The 14,892-nt window shown below is 37.7% G+C and overlaps 1 protein-coding gene across 2 annotated transcripts in view; it reads right to left on the bottom strand.

Annotated features, from left to right (window-relative positions):
• Positions 1-561: 561 nt before the first annotated feature.
• The window catches only part of CASP3 (caspase 3), a 19,904-nt gene continuing 5,573 nt past the window's right edge, over positions 562-14,892 (bottom strand). For both annotated transcript variants that reach the window (XM_007422699.4, XM_025163017.2), the window contains exons 2-7: positions 12,115-12,196; positions 10,847-10,971; positions 9,279-9,407; positions 8,213-8,388; positions 7,155-7,272; positions 562-4,323 (exon numbers count right to left, since the gene is read on the bottom strand). In XM_007422699.4, the coding sequence (XP_007422761.1) occupies positions 4,097-4,323; positions 7,155-7,272; positions 8,213-8,388; positions 9,279-9,407; positions 10,847-10,971; positions 12,115-12,196 (857 nt within the window). In that variant the 3' untranslated portion in view covers positions 562-4,096. The remainder of the gene's footprint in view (positions 4,324-7,154; positions 7,273-8,212; positions 8,389-9,278; positions 9,408-10,846; positions 10,972-12,114; positions 12,197-14,892) is intronic.

The following is a 14,892-nucleotide window of genomic DNA, read 5'->3' as shown; positions in this document are numbered from 1 at the left end:
GAACGCTAAGCTTTGTATCACTGTTTGCAAATAATTAAATAAATTATTTTATTAGGTCTGAATTCTTCACACACACACACACACACACCCCTACATATAAAATTCAGACCTAATGACATTTGTGCATACTTGACATGCGAGGTTAATTATTTAATTATTTGCAAACGGTGATACAAAGCTTAGTGTTCTCAATTAAAAAACACAGCTTGCAATTGGTTTAATATCAATGTATGGTTATTAGTAAGTCATATGGCACCAAACATTAATAAAAGAAAGCTATATGAAGAGTGATTAAAAATGAAAACATTCACTATATACTGTATTGGTAATATTATCAGGTTTAGTAAGTAACTCATGCTTTTTGCCTTATATGCACACATACATCCACAGTACACTGTATGTACCCTATCCTGTATCATAATAAATTATAGGTAGTTGTTATTTAAAGAGACATAATTTTGTGTTAAGACCCTTCTACTGCCTGAAGTGCATACTGGTTGACATCTGCAATGTTCTAAGTTTCTTCTGTTAAAAAAAGAGACAGTTACTCAGTTGTTTAAAACAATGTGTATGTTTTATTAGATTTTCATATGAAAATTAAAATAGTCACACATGTAAGTGTTTAATAAATTAAACATTCCTTGAAATGGGAGTCAAGTTTCTGATATCACTTTTGTATAAGACGAACAATTCTTTTAAAAGATTAATGTTTACTCTCCAAAATTTATTTAGCAAGCCATAAACCAAAAAATATACAACTTATCATGCAAGTATGCTGTGTGCTTACTACTGAAGTACCAACCTATTGTTCAGCAAGCACTGTAAGGATGGAGGAATCTCTGTTGTTTAAGACCTTTCTGCCAAGACATAACTGCTACTACAGTACTCTTGATCTCTTACCTGTCCCACCTACTTGCATTTTTTGCAGCTGTTGGGATAAGAATTTACTTCTGTATGCTACGGTATCAGTGACCATAACAAAGACCAGCACAGAGTAAACTCATTTTTCCTGCAGAAAATGTGTGTCCTTTTCCCCCCCTTCATATTACCAGGAGATAAGTAAGTCTGTTTTTAAAACCTAGAATCCCCAATGAATTTCTGATATGCCTTTTTGGCAGTGTACTTCTTTAAAGACACTGGAGAAGGAAGGAATTGGCTATTCTGAAGTAGTATTTAATTGCTAGGGAAATTTGCTGAAATTTCCGATCTGAATTCCAAAATATGTTAAGCTATATTTTGTTTTATATGTTATATTTTAGCCATTTTTATGTCAAACAAATTAGAAATGAACAATGTAACCACAAATTATTTAGTCAATTCTTGATTCATTTTCCTTCCCCCTTTTCAGCAATTATTGGTTTGAACCTCTTGGTTGGGAGGGTTGTGCAAGACACGTGAGAATCCAAGAATAAGCAGGATATCACAAAGAAAGAAATCAGTCTCCCTGTCTGCAGATCACACAAAGACTTGGTTGCAATCAATAAGCCAACAACCATGGTTTCAAAATAAGGATTGCCCCAAAATAAGCCATGGTTTATTCACTGATCCAGTTCATCTCACAAAGCTAAAAATAAACCCCATTTTGCCTTAGCAAGATCTGTGAAACCAGCAACACTGTCTAGAAAGTTAAAACTCAGAACAAGTTGAGGCCAGCAAAGGTTGCCAAGAGTAATCCAAAAGTCTTTTCAGATACTTCGATTAATAAAAATGGTGTAATGTTAACAAGTAACAAAGAAAGCATATCTGCTGAGCTCCTATGGTTGCCTCTGCCAAAAACTAACATCCTAAAACAATGTGAATGTTGAGGAAACAATATTGTAAAGACTGATGAAGAGTTAGCCTGAAAATATTTAACTTTAAATGAGTTAATGTCTTCAGGAGTAGATTGTGTCCTAGGTATTCTTTAATACCTGATGTTTTTCTGAGTTCCCTGATGGGCTCTCAGAATTTTGGTCTATCACACTGAAAAATCCTGGTGAATATATGAGGGGCACTGGAATGGAGGCAACAGAAGTCCTAATCTTTAAAAAGGGAAAAGTGGAAGATCTAAAACTATAGATTAGCAAATCTAACTGATATTGAGGAAGAACAATTCATCAGTTTGAAGGATCTGAGTAATGCACAATTAGTAGAGACCAGCATGGAATTTGCATAAATAAATCCTGCCAGACTAATCTCTTTTTTTTTTTCCAGAAAAATGCTGTGAATTTAAACAATATAATGTAAATTATTTATATTTTAGTCAAATCCCATTTTGGTTGGGAAATTGGTTAAACAAAGACTGGGTGTTAATCTATGTAAAGACAATAATCAAAATATTCTCAAATTGTAACTCACTGAACTAGATTTTCTATGCTAGTGAAATGCTACAAGATTCTACTTCTAGTACTATTCCGTAATTGTTATCTATGGGTTAGATGACAGCATGGATGGAATCTTTATCAGTCTTGTAGAAGATCTGAAAACTGGAAGGCATAGCCAGGTTACTTTGATACAATGCTAAACCAGATTAAATCAAAATGAAATCCAACAGTTTTGCATTTAAGCAAATACACAGGACAGATTTGTAAAGGAACTTAGGTGATAGTTGATCAGAAACTGAGTATACAACAGTAGCAACTGTAAAAGATTCCACTTCATCTTATGCCTCATCTAGAATACTATATCCAGTTTGAGGAGATGTAGTCTAAGAAAAATGTAGATTGAAATGGGTCAACAGAGAGTAAAAAAAGTTACCAAGAGTTTGGAAAATAAGTTCTACAAGAAAAGGCTGAGGACACTGAATGTGTTTAGTGTCCAGGTAACTACACTTGATCTTAGCCAAAAGGCTGAGAAGCATTTAGTGTTCACATAACTGATGATGGCATGATAGCACTTTTCAAACACCTGAAAGTTCTCAAACAGAAAAGAGCAAGAATTTAACCAGGACAAAGCTAAGTTGCAGGAAGATAGATTGCTATTAAGCAGTATAAAAAAATGAATGCAAGAATTCTTAAACAATGGCCTAGCCTTACCTTTCTTTCTGAGATCTGTAAGAGGAGAACAGACGTGTGTTGCAGATGCTCAAAGTCTGAATTTCACAGGAAAAGTATATTAGCTTAAATTTTAGATATGCTACAAGCCCCTCTCTAAATCCAGGATTCCAAGATTGTGTGGAAGACTATAATGATATATGGTATACTCAGCCCAAAGTCTCCCCCCAACATACTAAGTTTAAAACTCTTAATCAAGTTGTAGGTAAATTAATTTTACATGGCTTCTTTTATTCTATTTTTAAACATGATTCATATTTCCAAAAACTACACATTCAAAATTAGAAATAAGGACTTACACTTTTGCATGCCTTTTAAAATATACAAAGAAATGTATATGCTACAAGTTAAAAACCACACACCACTACAAATTGAGATCCAAGACCCAATTCTGAATCAAGTTCTAAGCACCTTTAGTCATCTTTTAAATTTAAGCCCATTCAAGGTATTGCTGGTATTCTAAAGGAGCCAAAATGCTCTGAGTAAAGTTTGAAAGTCTATCACTGAGCATTTTGTATTCAATAGCAAACATACAGAGTGATAAGTACCAGGAAATTGATTCTAATATCAGTAGATTAGTTCTACTGATAGTTTAGTCATCATATCATTTTAAAAAACTACTCTTGTGTAATGATATTACAAACCAGTCTCAAGTACACGGATTTGGAAGAAAGTTCCAACTAGTACCGATATAAATTATTTGTATGTATGTTTATTTACAAATAGGTTAAAACATTGTTACCAAAGTTAACCATTTATTCTGAAAATGGTACATTTTATTACTTTTTAACTTGCACATTATTTTGGCAGCTGTAAGTTACTGAATCTTTCATATTTCTTATTCACAATTACTCCAAATCTATACATTTTTCCATTTTCTAAATCAGAACTTCTGTATTAGTAAATCTGTTCAGTTCTGTACTATTGTTCTATCAACTGAAATACTTATCTTTATAAATTTTAATGCAACCAGGGCACCAGGGAATAAACATTAGTTCAGAATTAAACAAACATCAGTGCCACCTCCCTTCTTTTAGCTTCTGTATCAGAAGATAAAGAACTCCCTAGAGTGGAAAATAAAAATCTTTTGTCAGCATAGACACAATACATGGAATCTGCTTCTTTCCATGGAAGTCAGCTCTGTTTGAATAAGAACTGAATTCTGCAACTTTGCGATTTACACGTGTTAGGATCTGCATAAGTTCAAGTTTCTTAGCATATTGTTTCAACATCACACACAATGATTGTATAAACCAGGAACCCTCTGAGGAATTCCTCCATGAGTAGTAGCCTAAGAGAAATTAAAATGTATCAGATATTATATTGTTCAAGCAGTAATTATACAAGCCAGCCATAGGATTTGCTCTCCACAATATTAAGCAATTATCAAAACTAACAGCATAGAATTCAATGAAGGCATCTAAAACAGTATTCTAATGTTTAATGCATTTGGTCACATTCTACCCAAAATTATTTATCTGACATATCTCATTCTCCTCCCCACCAATTCTTCCAAGTATATTTACTCAGGAGAAATGGAAGAGTGAAAGAAATAACCCCCATTTATTTCATCAAAGAATTCCATAATAGACTAATCATTCTATTGATCAGAAAAATCAGTGATCATGAAATCCTTCATAGCATGATGCCTTTCCCTGTTGTATCTTGGTCTGAAGCTTAAAACAGAAATTGATCTGGAGAACCTTCCAGAAAAAATCTGGAAAGACAAAAGACTGGACAGAATGAGGATAAAATCCTCTCCAAAAAAATATGGTTGAACACTAAAATGCTGTACAAGGGCATGATTCAAATGTACTGGGTCCTTTACCTTATCTAACAGACATGATACAGTGTTGGTCCTACCAACCAGAATAAGGTAAGGCAAGAAAATTGGTGGTGTTGGTGAGAATCCTCTTTATGTATTGATCAGAGGTTGACATACACTTTGCTCATGTCAACAGTGCTAACCAATTTTTTCTTACAGAGGGAGAAAAATCTGCTCCCTTCTTGTGGATTGAGATGAAGTTTGATAAAGGCAGCATCTATCCTGAGTAGATTGTGAGGGTTATGGATCAACAGGGAAGATCACTGGAGGAAGTGTCAGAACAGGAGGCCATATCACATTATATAATTTAGTTCTGGCAATGTGTCTAACAGCTAGAGAATCTTGCATTTGTGACAATGAGAAAATCCTTGAATAATACAAGTTGGGTTATTGCAGAGGATTGTGTTGATGTACACCCTTTGCTGAACATTCCCTACTACAAGAGTGAGTGCTTTACTATGTATTTATTACTGGGCCTATTTATAATGTCAGATGACAATACTGAATCTGTGGGGGGATCTTCTCTAAGCACATTAGGTCATAATACTTTAAATGTAGTCTAGCCTGGACTTGACATAACATTTATTTAATCTACCACTGTCTGAATTGTTACTTGTTCATAATTACAGTTTTGATGGAGCAGGTATGACTTTTGGGGAAACTAAGGTCCTCCAGGCAATTTAAGTTTGTGATGACAATCTTCCCTACTAAGGGTGGATTAAGATGCGGTTTGTCCAAATGTGAACACAGATGAGTGCTCTGAAACTGAAGGACTGTCCAATGAAGAATATCAGAACAGGCCTGATAGTAACCAAACTTCAGGTAACATTTTTGAAGTGGATGGAAGTACAGCAGTACCTCGGGTCACAAACACTTCTGTTCGCGACCAATTCGGGTCACGAACAGCACCGTTCGCAAAATTTTGCTTCTGTTCGCAAACGCCGGATCGGGTGACGAACAGGATCCACGGCCATTTTCCCTCCCGTGACACGTGGTCGTGGCTTCCTGTAGGGAGGGGGACTCTCCCTCCAAGCAATAACTGCCTCCCCACCCGCCTTCCTGTCCTCCACACCAGAAGTCGCATTGAGCAAGGTTAGCATTCCCTCTCTTCGTACTGTATTTTGTTTAATATTTTTGTGGTTTTAAAAAAAAAAAAACATATGGTTCAGAACGGATTAACTGTAATTACATTGAACCTTATGGGAAAATTTGATTCGGGACGTGACCAAAATCGGGTCGCGACCAAATTCGAAGGGGTCAGAATGGATTAACCGTCTTTACATTGAACCTTATGGGAAAATTTGATTCGGGTCGTGACCAATTCGGGTTGCAACCAGAGTCGCGGAACGAATTAAGTTCGTGAACCGAGGTACCACTGTATAGTAGATGAGGTCACATTTCTCAGCTGAGTTCCAGGAAGCATTTGATAAAAGCATTGCTTGTTTCTTGTATAATCTAGAGGTGTATAATTACTATAATGTTTTGTTTTGCATACTTTTTAAAAAGTATCCAGCGATTTGGAAGAGGAGGGGTGTTAATGGCTAGTAGTATGAAGTGAAAAAGTGCAAAGCCTGAGGGAGAATTCTGTCCTGAATGAAAAGCAATAAGTACACATGAAGATGAATCAGAGATCACCAGATACCGCCAGAATTTAACACATTTCAGAGCGTAATCTTTGCTTTTCCTAGTGACAGAAGAAATTAACCTAGTGACGAATACCTTCTGATGTCCAATGGAAGGACAGACTAAATTCTCAAGCATCCTCTAAAGGAAAGGTTGAGAAATGGATTAAAAATAAACAGTCGTTTACATGTGTCCATCTGGAAAAATCAGAAACAGGGTTTTGGCAAGTCATTCACTTGCCAAATGAATGAAGTAAAATGAAGTTCATGGATGGTTGGGAATCAGTAATGTTTTTGTTCTTGTACTGAGGTAGCACTGGAAGAAAAGACCTAAAAATACAGATCCTGGCTCAAATCTTATACTGTATTAGAAGGAAAAAAATCCAGGTTCGTGTTACATTTCCTTAGTACATCATACACTGGAAATACTTCTGGAAGAAAATACTCAATTTTTTCTTGGAGGGGAGATACACCAAAGAAGGCTTATAAAACTGCTTATAGGTTGAATCCAGACCTAGCCATATATAGAAAACTCCTACTGAAATCAGTATGAACACGTTAATCAAAACGAATTTAAATCCCACTAATTTCAATAGATCTATTCAAAATAAAGTTATGAATTTAAATCTTAGGGTATTTTACTCAAAAGTTTCATTTTTCATTAATTTATCTTACCAGGAGCAGTAGAATAAGCATATAGGAAGTCTGCCTCTACAGGTATTTTCTGACACACTTTCTCCTCTGAGCCACTGTCTGTTTCAACTCCAGAATCAAGGTCTGTTCCTCTACAAGCCTATCAAACGCAAAACAGGAAAATACCTCAAACATTACTAACATTCTTCATTAACACTGATGGGATATAAATAAGTACACAGAGAGTAGAGATGCGCAGTATTCTGATTCAAAGCAGAAAAAGTGCCTGGATCCAGCATGGATGCGTTTACTTTATCTATCAGCAGTATCTTAAAGAATCCATGCCTTTTCCTGGTCTCAGAAGGTAGCTTCCTGGTCCACACAGCTACCATGCAAGACCAAGAAAAGACACGACTTAAGATGCTGCTGACAAATACGGTGAGTGTGTCCACTTCATCTAAGAACACTGGAATATCCCTAAAGCAGAGAATAAGAGCCCTTTCATATACAAAATGAACATAACAAGTTGTAACATGTAAAGCTTAAGTTCCATATTAAATGTGGAAGTTTCATCATTACCAAAAGCTCTCTGAATCATATTAAAATTTCACACCACATTTAGAGTACTCTGTTGCAATGGAGGTCACAGACGAAATCATGCTCAGGAAATGGTTTTATAAATTGTACGTGACTTAGACTTGGGTCAAATGATGTTTGATCATTTTAATTTCTAAAGGAGAATGTTTCTGGTGTGGAAACTTCCACTTATTTTATGGATTATGAATTAGATTGCTTTATTTTGAAAATAAGCCCATTAAAAGAAAATAAATTCTCTGACTGAATTTCTTAAAGAAAGGACATAAAGATCTATCAGTTCTTGGTGTAAACACACAAGAATAATCTGTATTACTACACAAGAACAATTATGGTAGAAATATCAGAAGAGGGTTCATGTGCTTCCCTACGGATGCCAGAAGGATTCCACTTCATTACTATTCCCAATTCAATGTGTATTTTGGGGTGGGCACATCCGGTCCTTTGAGGAAGTCTTTTTTTTTAATTGGAAGATTTCTATCTCTCTACTTTGTATTAGTTATTACCTGAATAAAAAAGAGCTTTGGCTTCCCTCGCAAGGTCTTACACCTGTCTCCTCTGAAGAGGCTGGTTAACATTTTCAGCTCTAGAGGGCCATCTGTGCCATAAATCAGTCCATCGTCCCCATGGCTTAGCAAAACACAAGCAAAACTATTTCTCTTTCTGTGATCATCCTTGGCAACTTAAAGAGAAAATAAACAATAATGTTTATGTTGTGATCAGAAATTCCTGAGGTTGGACTTCTCGGATAAATTTGGTAACACCTTTCTACACATTAACCAAGACAATTATATTTGCTCTAAAATAAGACTTTTGAATGTTAAGATATTATTCCTCTGTAGAAGCAATGTTTTAAGTATCCAGATACCTTTCAAGATGCAGAACATAATTTGACTCTAACCTATAGAGGTTAGAGGTTAGGCTGGTGTGGGTCTACAAAAAATGAAATATGTAGCAGCTATACACTGGGTTGTATACACTGAAATGTTCAACATTGTTTTATTAAAACCAGAAACTAACAAAAATGGGAAAAGTGAAACAAAGCACTTTTGAATACAACAAATTTTACTCTGAAATCTAGCTTTGATTTGGATTTAATAATACTCAGACTGGCTGGTGTGGGTCTTCCGGGCTGTGTGGCCGTGTTCTGGAAGTTTTGTTTCCTAACATTTCGCCAGCACCTGTGACCGGCATCTTCAGAGTGCAGGAGCACAGACAGGAGCAGTTCTCTCTGTGCTCCTGCTCCTGCTCCGGTCTGTGCTCCTGTACTCTGAAGATGCCGGTCACAGGTGCTGGCGAAACGTTAGGAAACAAAACTTCCAGAACACGGCCACACAGCCCGAAGACCCACACCAGCCATTGTATGCCAGCCGTGAAAGCCTTCGACAATACAATACTTAGACTCTTCAAAAGCCTACACTTTCCTACTGAGATGCCATACAATTCTTTTAATTGTAGCCATAAACTTTTATATTTCATTAAGAAGAACAGATAGCTCCAAACTTAAATCTTTAGCTCATTATATATTATACTTCAATACAATTGACGATGCATCATAAAGTGACTACTCACTGTTTTGCAGTACATCAATAATTTGTTTACATGAAAGATCATTATAAGGTTTCACATTATATCCCAACGTTCTGAAGGTGTCAAAAACGAGTGCTGCGTCTGCATCTGTACCAGATCGAAGTGTCATTCCTTTATGTTAAAAAACAACAGGAGGAAAAAAAAAAGTCATAAGACGTGTTGCATTTTCAAAACATTATAATGTAGCAAGCCTATGTATATCACAGGCAGCATCTGTCCAGCTACAGCAGTATTTCTCAACCTTGGCAACTTTAAGACCTGGGGACTTCAACTCCCAGAATTCCCCAGCCAGCAAGGCTGGCTGGGGAATTCTGGGAGTTGAAGTCCCCAGGTCTTAAAGTTGCCAAGGTTGAGAAACACTAAGCTAGAGAATACAAAACATGAAATATGTAACAGCTATACACTGGGACTTGTTCTCAGACAGATCTCACATCATACAAGGCTATGCAGGCATTTACAGAAGGGTATCCTGGCAAATTACATTTGCTCTTTAGCTACCCAGAGTTGTGGATTTCAGATGGGCATCCAAACAACCAAACATCTTTAGAAGAGTCTTTTTTAGAATTTCACACTGAAGATGCAATGATCTAGCAGGAAGCTGAGTGCACTGGGACACTGGAAGGAGAGGAAGGCTTACTTAACATGCCCTTATTCCCACAATCTAAGAATACTGTATCTATCTGTGCGACACCCTTCCATAGCCTTAGTTATATGAAGGTAGTTTAGAATTGAACACACAGCCCGAATGGAATGGGCAGTGCCTTCTTTGAGAGATGGCTGCAGTGTCTGAAACTGTGGGAGTGGGGCAGATGTGCTTAAGGGACATTGGGTGTCACCGTGACACCCTACAGACTGAACCTTTATGCATTCTGAAGTATGGCTGCAGAGAATAGGTTGTGAGAAACATTATTTAAATGCCAAGCAAGTTCTCAAGGGAATGAGACATCACCTCACTGCAGTGATGTGATTTTTTTCCACAATGTTAGTTCTGTCCCTTTGTACCCAGGGAATTTTTCTCTTTTATAAGGCAACGGGAGGACCATAAATAGTGGCAAGTTCTTCCTTAATGATGTACATGGAAGAATAACTATCTGGGTGCACCTGCCTGCTACAGCCTAATCTGAACTTACTTGACTCTAAACCTCCAACCCTTGTCGTTAGGGGAAACGTAGCTAGCTTGACCTTCTTTTCTGCTTTCCCATATATGTTACCCTTTTGCCTCTTCTTTACCATTTAAGGTTTCTGTAGCCATAACTTAAATGTTCCCTGGAGTTGAACTGGGATAGTGGAAATTTGGCCCAAGATGTCTCACTGGCTGCGAATACTTGTTTTTTGGACCACTGATATTGAGTGTTTTTAAAGCTGTAATCAGAAGTGCATGCCTAACCATACAGTATAGGTTTGATGGTTTTAGGAAATATAACTCCAAAGGATGACACTGTAGAGAGAATGCAGATTCTAGAAAGTATATTCAAAGAAATGCATTTGACTGTTCAAAGTAAATAACCCTTTTATCTTTTAATTTTAATAAATAAAAATATCATCTTTACCAGTAGTTGGTTGGAAATGTTTATTGTTGACCAGAATACATATCCCCATTTCTGGATAATCCATTCTATAACTTTCATCTGCTTGTATCACAGAATCAACAGATTTGCTAAAAGGAATGCTTTTCCTATGAAGAAATAAAATAATGTGAGACTAATGTTAAGCCATTCAAGTTATAAAACTGAAGACCAAGATCTTTGATATTATGGAGTTTGTGTAAATTCAGATATTTGTCAATGTTAATCTCAGATGAAGGATTGCTAGCAAAAAAAACCCTAGTTACATATAAAGAATCAGATCATGAAGAATGAGTAAAATAACTACATATCTCATGGCTGTTTAATGCAAGAAGATTGAATTAGTTTAACTTTATTTCTGATACTATAAGAATCAGAATAATGTACAAGAGGGAGATGATATCACTGAAAATAAATGAGATATAGGGATTGTGGCAATATACACAATAGGGCTGTGCATATCCCAAAGAAGTTTTAGAAGAGGTGATTTGGACCCCAACACCTCTCTGCTATTCATTAAAGCAGCCTGACTTTCTGGTTTCTGTGAAAGCTGAAAAAAAAGTTGTTTTCTTTAACAGCTGACTTGTTAAAGCAGCAGTATCTTTTTTTCATGCTCATGCAAAAACCTGAACAAAAGACAGGTTGCTTTAATGAATAGCAGAGAGGTGTTGTGTTTATGCAAGGTCCCAAAAACTTCTTGTGATGAGTGTGTACCCCAAGCTCAAGGAGATAAAACAAAAACATGTTCTATCTTTGTTCTCTTTTGGATACAAAATTATTACAACTTTTATAAAAAGAGCTATTTAGTGAACTTTTAGTTATAAAACCATGAGATACTAAACTAAGGTAGGATCTATTTGTAATTATCTGGGGGCTGATCGTTTAATAGATTTCTCTTATTTATTTGGTTGAGATTCACATTTACAAACTCATACTTCCCACAGTACCCGCATTTTCACACAGAATATAAAGTAAGGGCACTGTTACAATCCTCATTGTTTTATTTCTCTTTGCTTTTGCTACAGAATAATAGTGAGTAGTAAGAAGTGCCAAATAAAACATTCACTGCTGGCTGATGCACTCTTGGTTGATGCCAGTCTCCTTGTAGGAGCTGAGTGTGCTGTGGATAACTATTACATTTGGTTTAAATAGGTCAGTGACAGGTCTCATAAATTACTGTTTTAACTAGAAAAGTAATTGTTAAAAAAAAAAGACACCCCCTTCCCTCCACCCCACAAAGAAGCCCTGCTTACCCTTCAGAACCAGAGAAAGTCTTTGCATCCACTACAGTTTGTGCTGATTTCAGGACATGGTTGTCATCTGCCATAGTTATTTCTGTTGTAAATAAAAGTTTATATAATGTTAATTGTATAATCAAATAGTGAGCACCTTTTCCTTCATGACACCTTAAAATGTAATATAGATACCCAACCCTGTTTGCCTTTCGTAAGGCACTGAAGACCTGGCTGTTCCTCCAGGCATTTGGGGCAGGATGGGGATGGACTCTGCTACTCTGGGTGGCGAATAGTTTCCTGGGGCACCAGGGGGGTTATGTTTGTGGGGGGGATTCTTTGTTTTTAATCTTGTAAGCCACCCAAAGTCACTTGTGTGAGATGGGCAGCTATATAAATGAAATAAATAAATCTCTAACAAGCTGTTGCAAACAGTGTGTGACTTAGCAAAGTATGATTTTGTATTGTAAATTCCTGCATGAATGCACTTAGAATTACTTAGCAAGCTTTGCAGATTGCATCGTTGCATTGTAAATCCCTTCTGAGAAACAAAGTCAATAGTTACTGCATCTGTGGGACTGAGGGACATATGGTATGTTTTCCCTGAACGTGGAACTATTTCAGTTAGGCAATTTGTCTACTGACCTATGATAGAGCAATACCTGAAGGGGTCTCAGGATGCTAATTTCCCTCTCTTTCATTGGATTGCCCTAGCTATATGTGCTAGATATCCTACAGCAGGCATCTATGTGAACACCTTCTGCAGTCCTGATGCCGGACTCCTGAAAACAAGGTGTGACTATTAAGGGGGGCTCCCCTTCACCTGTGAAGTCTGCTCAAGGCAGAACAGTGGCAAATGGGGAAGATGGACGCTATCTAGGATGGTAAGGAATATGGTCATAAGCCTAAAGCCAATACCAAGGAAGACAATAAATATACCAAAACCAAGGGCAGATAATAAAGCAAAGTCTGAGAGCCAGATATTCAAAGTGACATAGACAGTTTTCACAGCTCTTGGACAAAGGAATGCCCAGGAAAAGACAAATCACATTTCTACTCCAGGAAAGAATGTGCAGGGTGGATCTTAGTACACCCAAGGCAGAGACAATCCCGGGGTGGGGTGCAGAATTCAAGAACTGTCAGGACCTGGACACCCAACCATCAGAGGTGAAAAAGGCTTAGGGTCTACAGATACTCAATTAATAGCAGGATAAAGAGCACAGGTGCATTACTGAAACCAACCAGACCAAGCTGGGGAAATTCTCAACAAAACACGTCATGCTACTCATTGGGTTCTCTTTGCTGCTGCTTAAAAATGGCAGATTAATATCCCAGCTGAATTCATTTGCTGGGACTAAATACAGTGGGGCAAAAAAGTATTTAGTCAGCCACCAATTGTGCAAGTTCTCCCACTTAAAAAGATGAGAGAGGCCTGTAATTTTCATCATAGGTATACCTCAACTATGAGAGACAAAATGGGGAAAAAAATCCAGAAAATCACATTGTCTGATTTTTAAAGAATTTATTTGCAAATCATGGTGGAAAATAAGTATTTGGTCAATATCAAAAGTTCATCTCAATACTTTGTTATATATCCTTTGCTGGCAATGACAGAGGTCAAACGTTTTCTGTAAGTCTTCACAAGGTTTTCACACACTGTTGCTGGTATTTTGGCCCATTCCTCCATGCAGATCTCCTCTAGAGCAGTGACGTTTTGGGGCTGTTGCTGGGCAACACGGACTTTCAACTCCCTCCAAAGGTTTTCCATGGGGTTGAGATCTGGAGACTGGCTAGGCCACTCCAGGACCTTGAAATGCTTCTTACGAAGCCACTCCTTCATTGCCCGGGTGGTGTGTTTGGGATCATTGTCATGCTGAAAGACCCAGCCACGTTTCATCTTCAATGCCCTTGCTGATGGAAGGAGGTGTTCACTCAAAATCTCACGATACATGGCCCCATTCATTCTTTCCTTTACACGGATCAGTCGTCCTGGTCCCTTTGCAGAAAAACAGCCCCAAAGCATGATGTTTCCACCCCCATGCTTCACAGTAGGTATGGTGTTCTTTGGATGCAACTCAGAATTCTCTCTCCTCCAAACACGACGAGTTGAGTTTAGACCAAAACATTCTACTTTGGTTTCATCTGACCATATGACATTCTCCCAATCCTCTTCTGGATCATCCAAATGCTCTCTAGCAAACTTCAGACGGGCCTGGACATGTACTGGCTTAAGCAGGGGGACACGTCTGGCACTGCAGGATTTGAGTCCCTGGCGGCGTAGTGTGTTACTGATGGTAGCCTTTGTTACTTTGGTCCCAGCTCTCTGCAGGTCATTCACTAGGTCCCCCCGTGTGGTTCTGGGAGTTTTGCTCACCGTTCTTGTGATCATTTTGACCCCACGGGGTGAGATCTTGCGTGGAGCCCCAGATCAAGGGAGATTATCAGTGGTCTTGTATGTCTTCCATTTTCTAATTATTGCTCCCACAGTTGATTTCTTCACACCAAGCTGCTTGCCTATTGCAGATTCAGTCTTCCCAGCCTGGGGCAGGTCTACAATTTTGTTTCTGGTGTCCTTCGACAGCTCTTTGGTCTTGGCCATAGTGGAGTTTGGAGTGTGACTGTTTGAGGTTGTGGACAGGTGTCTTTTATACTGATAACAAAGTCAAACAGGTGCCATTACTACAGGTAATGAGTGGAGGACAGAGGAGCCTCTTACAGAAGTAGTTACAGGTCTGTGAGAGCCAGACATCTTGCTTGTTTGTAGGTGACCAAATACTTATTTTCTACCATGATTTGCAA

Source organism: Python bivittatus, unplaced genomic scaffold (genome assembly GCF_059951505.1).
Source record: "Python bivittatus isolate LINGU-HERP-01145 unplaced genomic scaffold, Pbiv_v1 ctg000070_np1212, whole genome shotgun sequence".
NCBI lineage: Eukaryota > Metazoa > Chordata > Lepidosauria > Squamata > Pythonidae > Python > Python bivittatus.
Note: the sequence above shows the minus strand (reverse complement) of the source record. Positions and strands in the feature narration are given on the sequence as shown.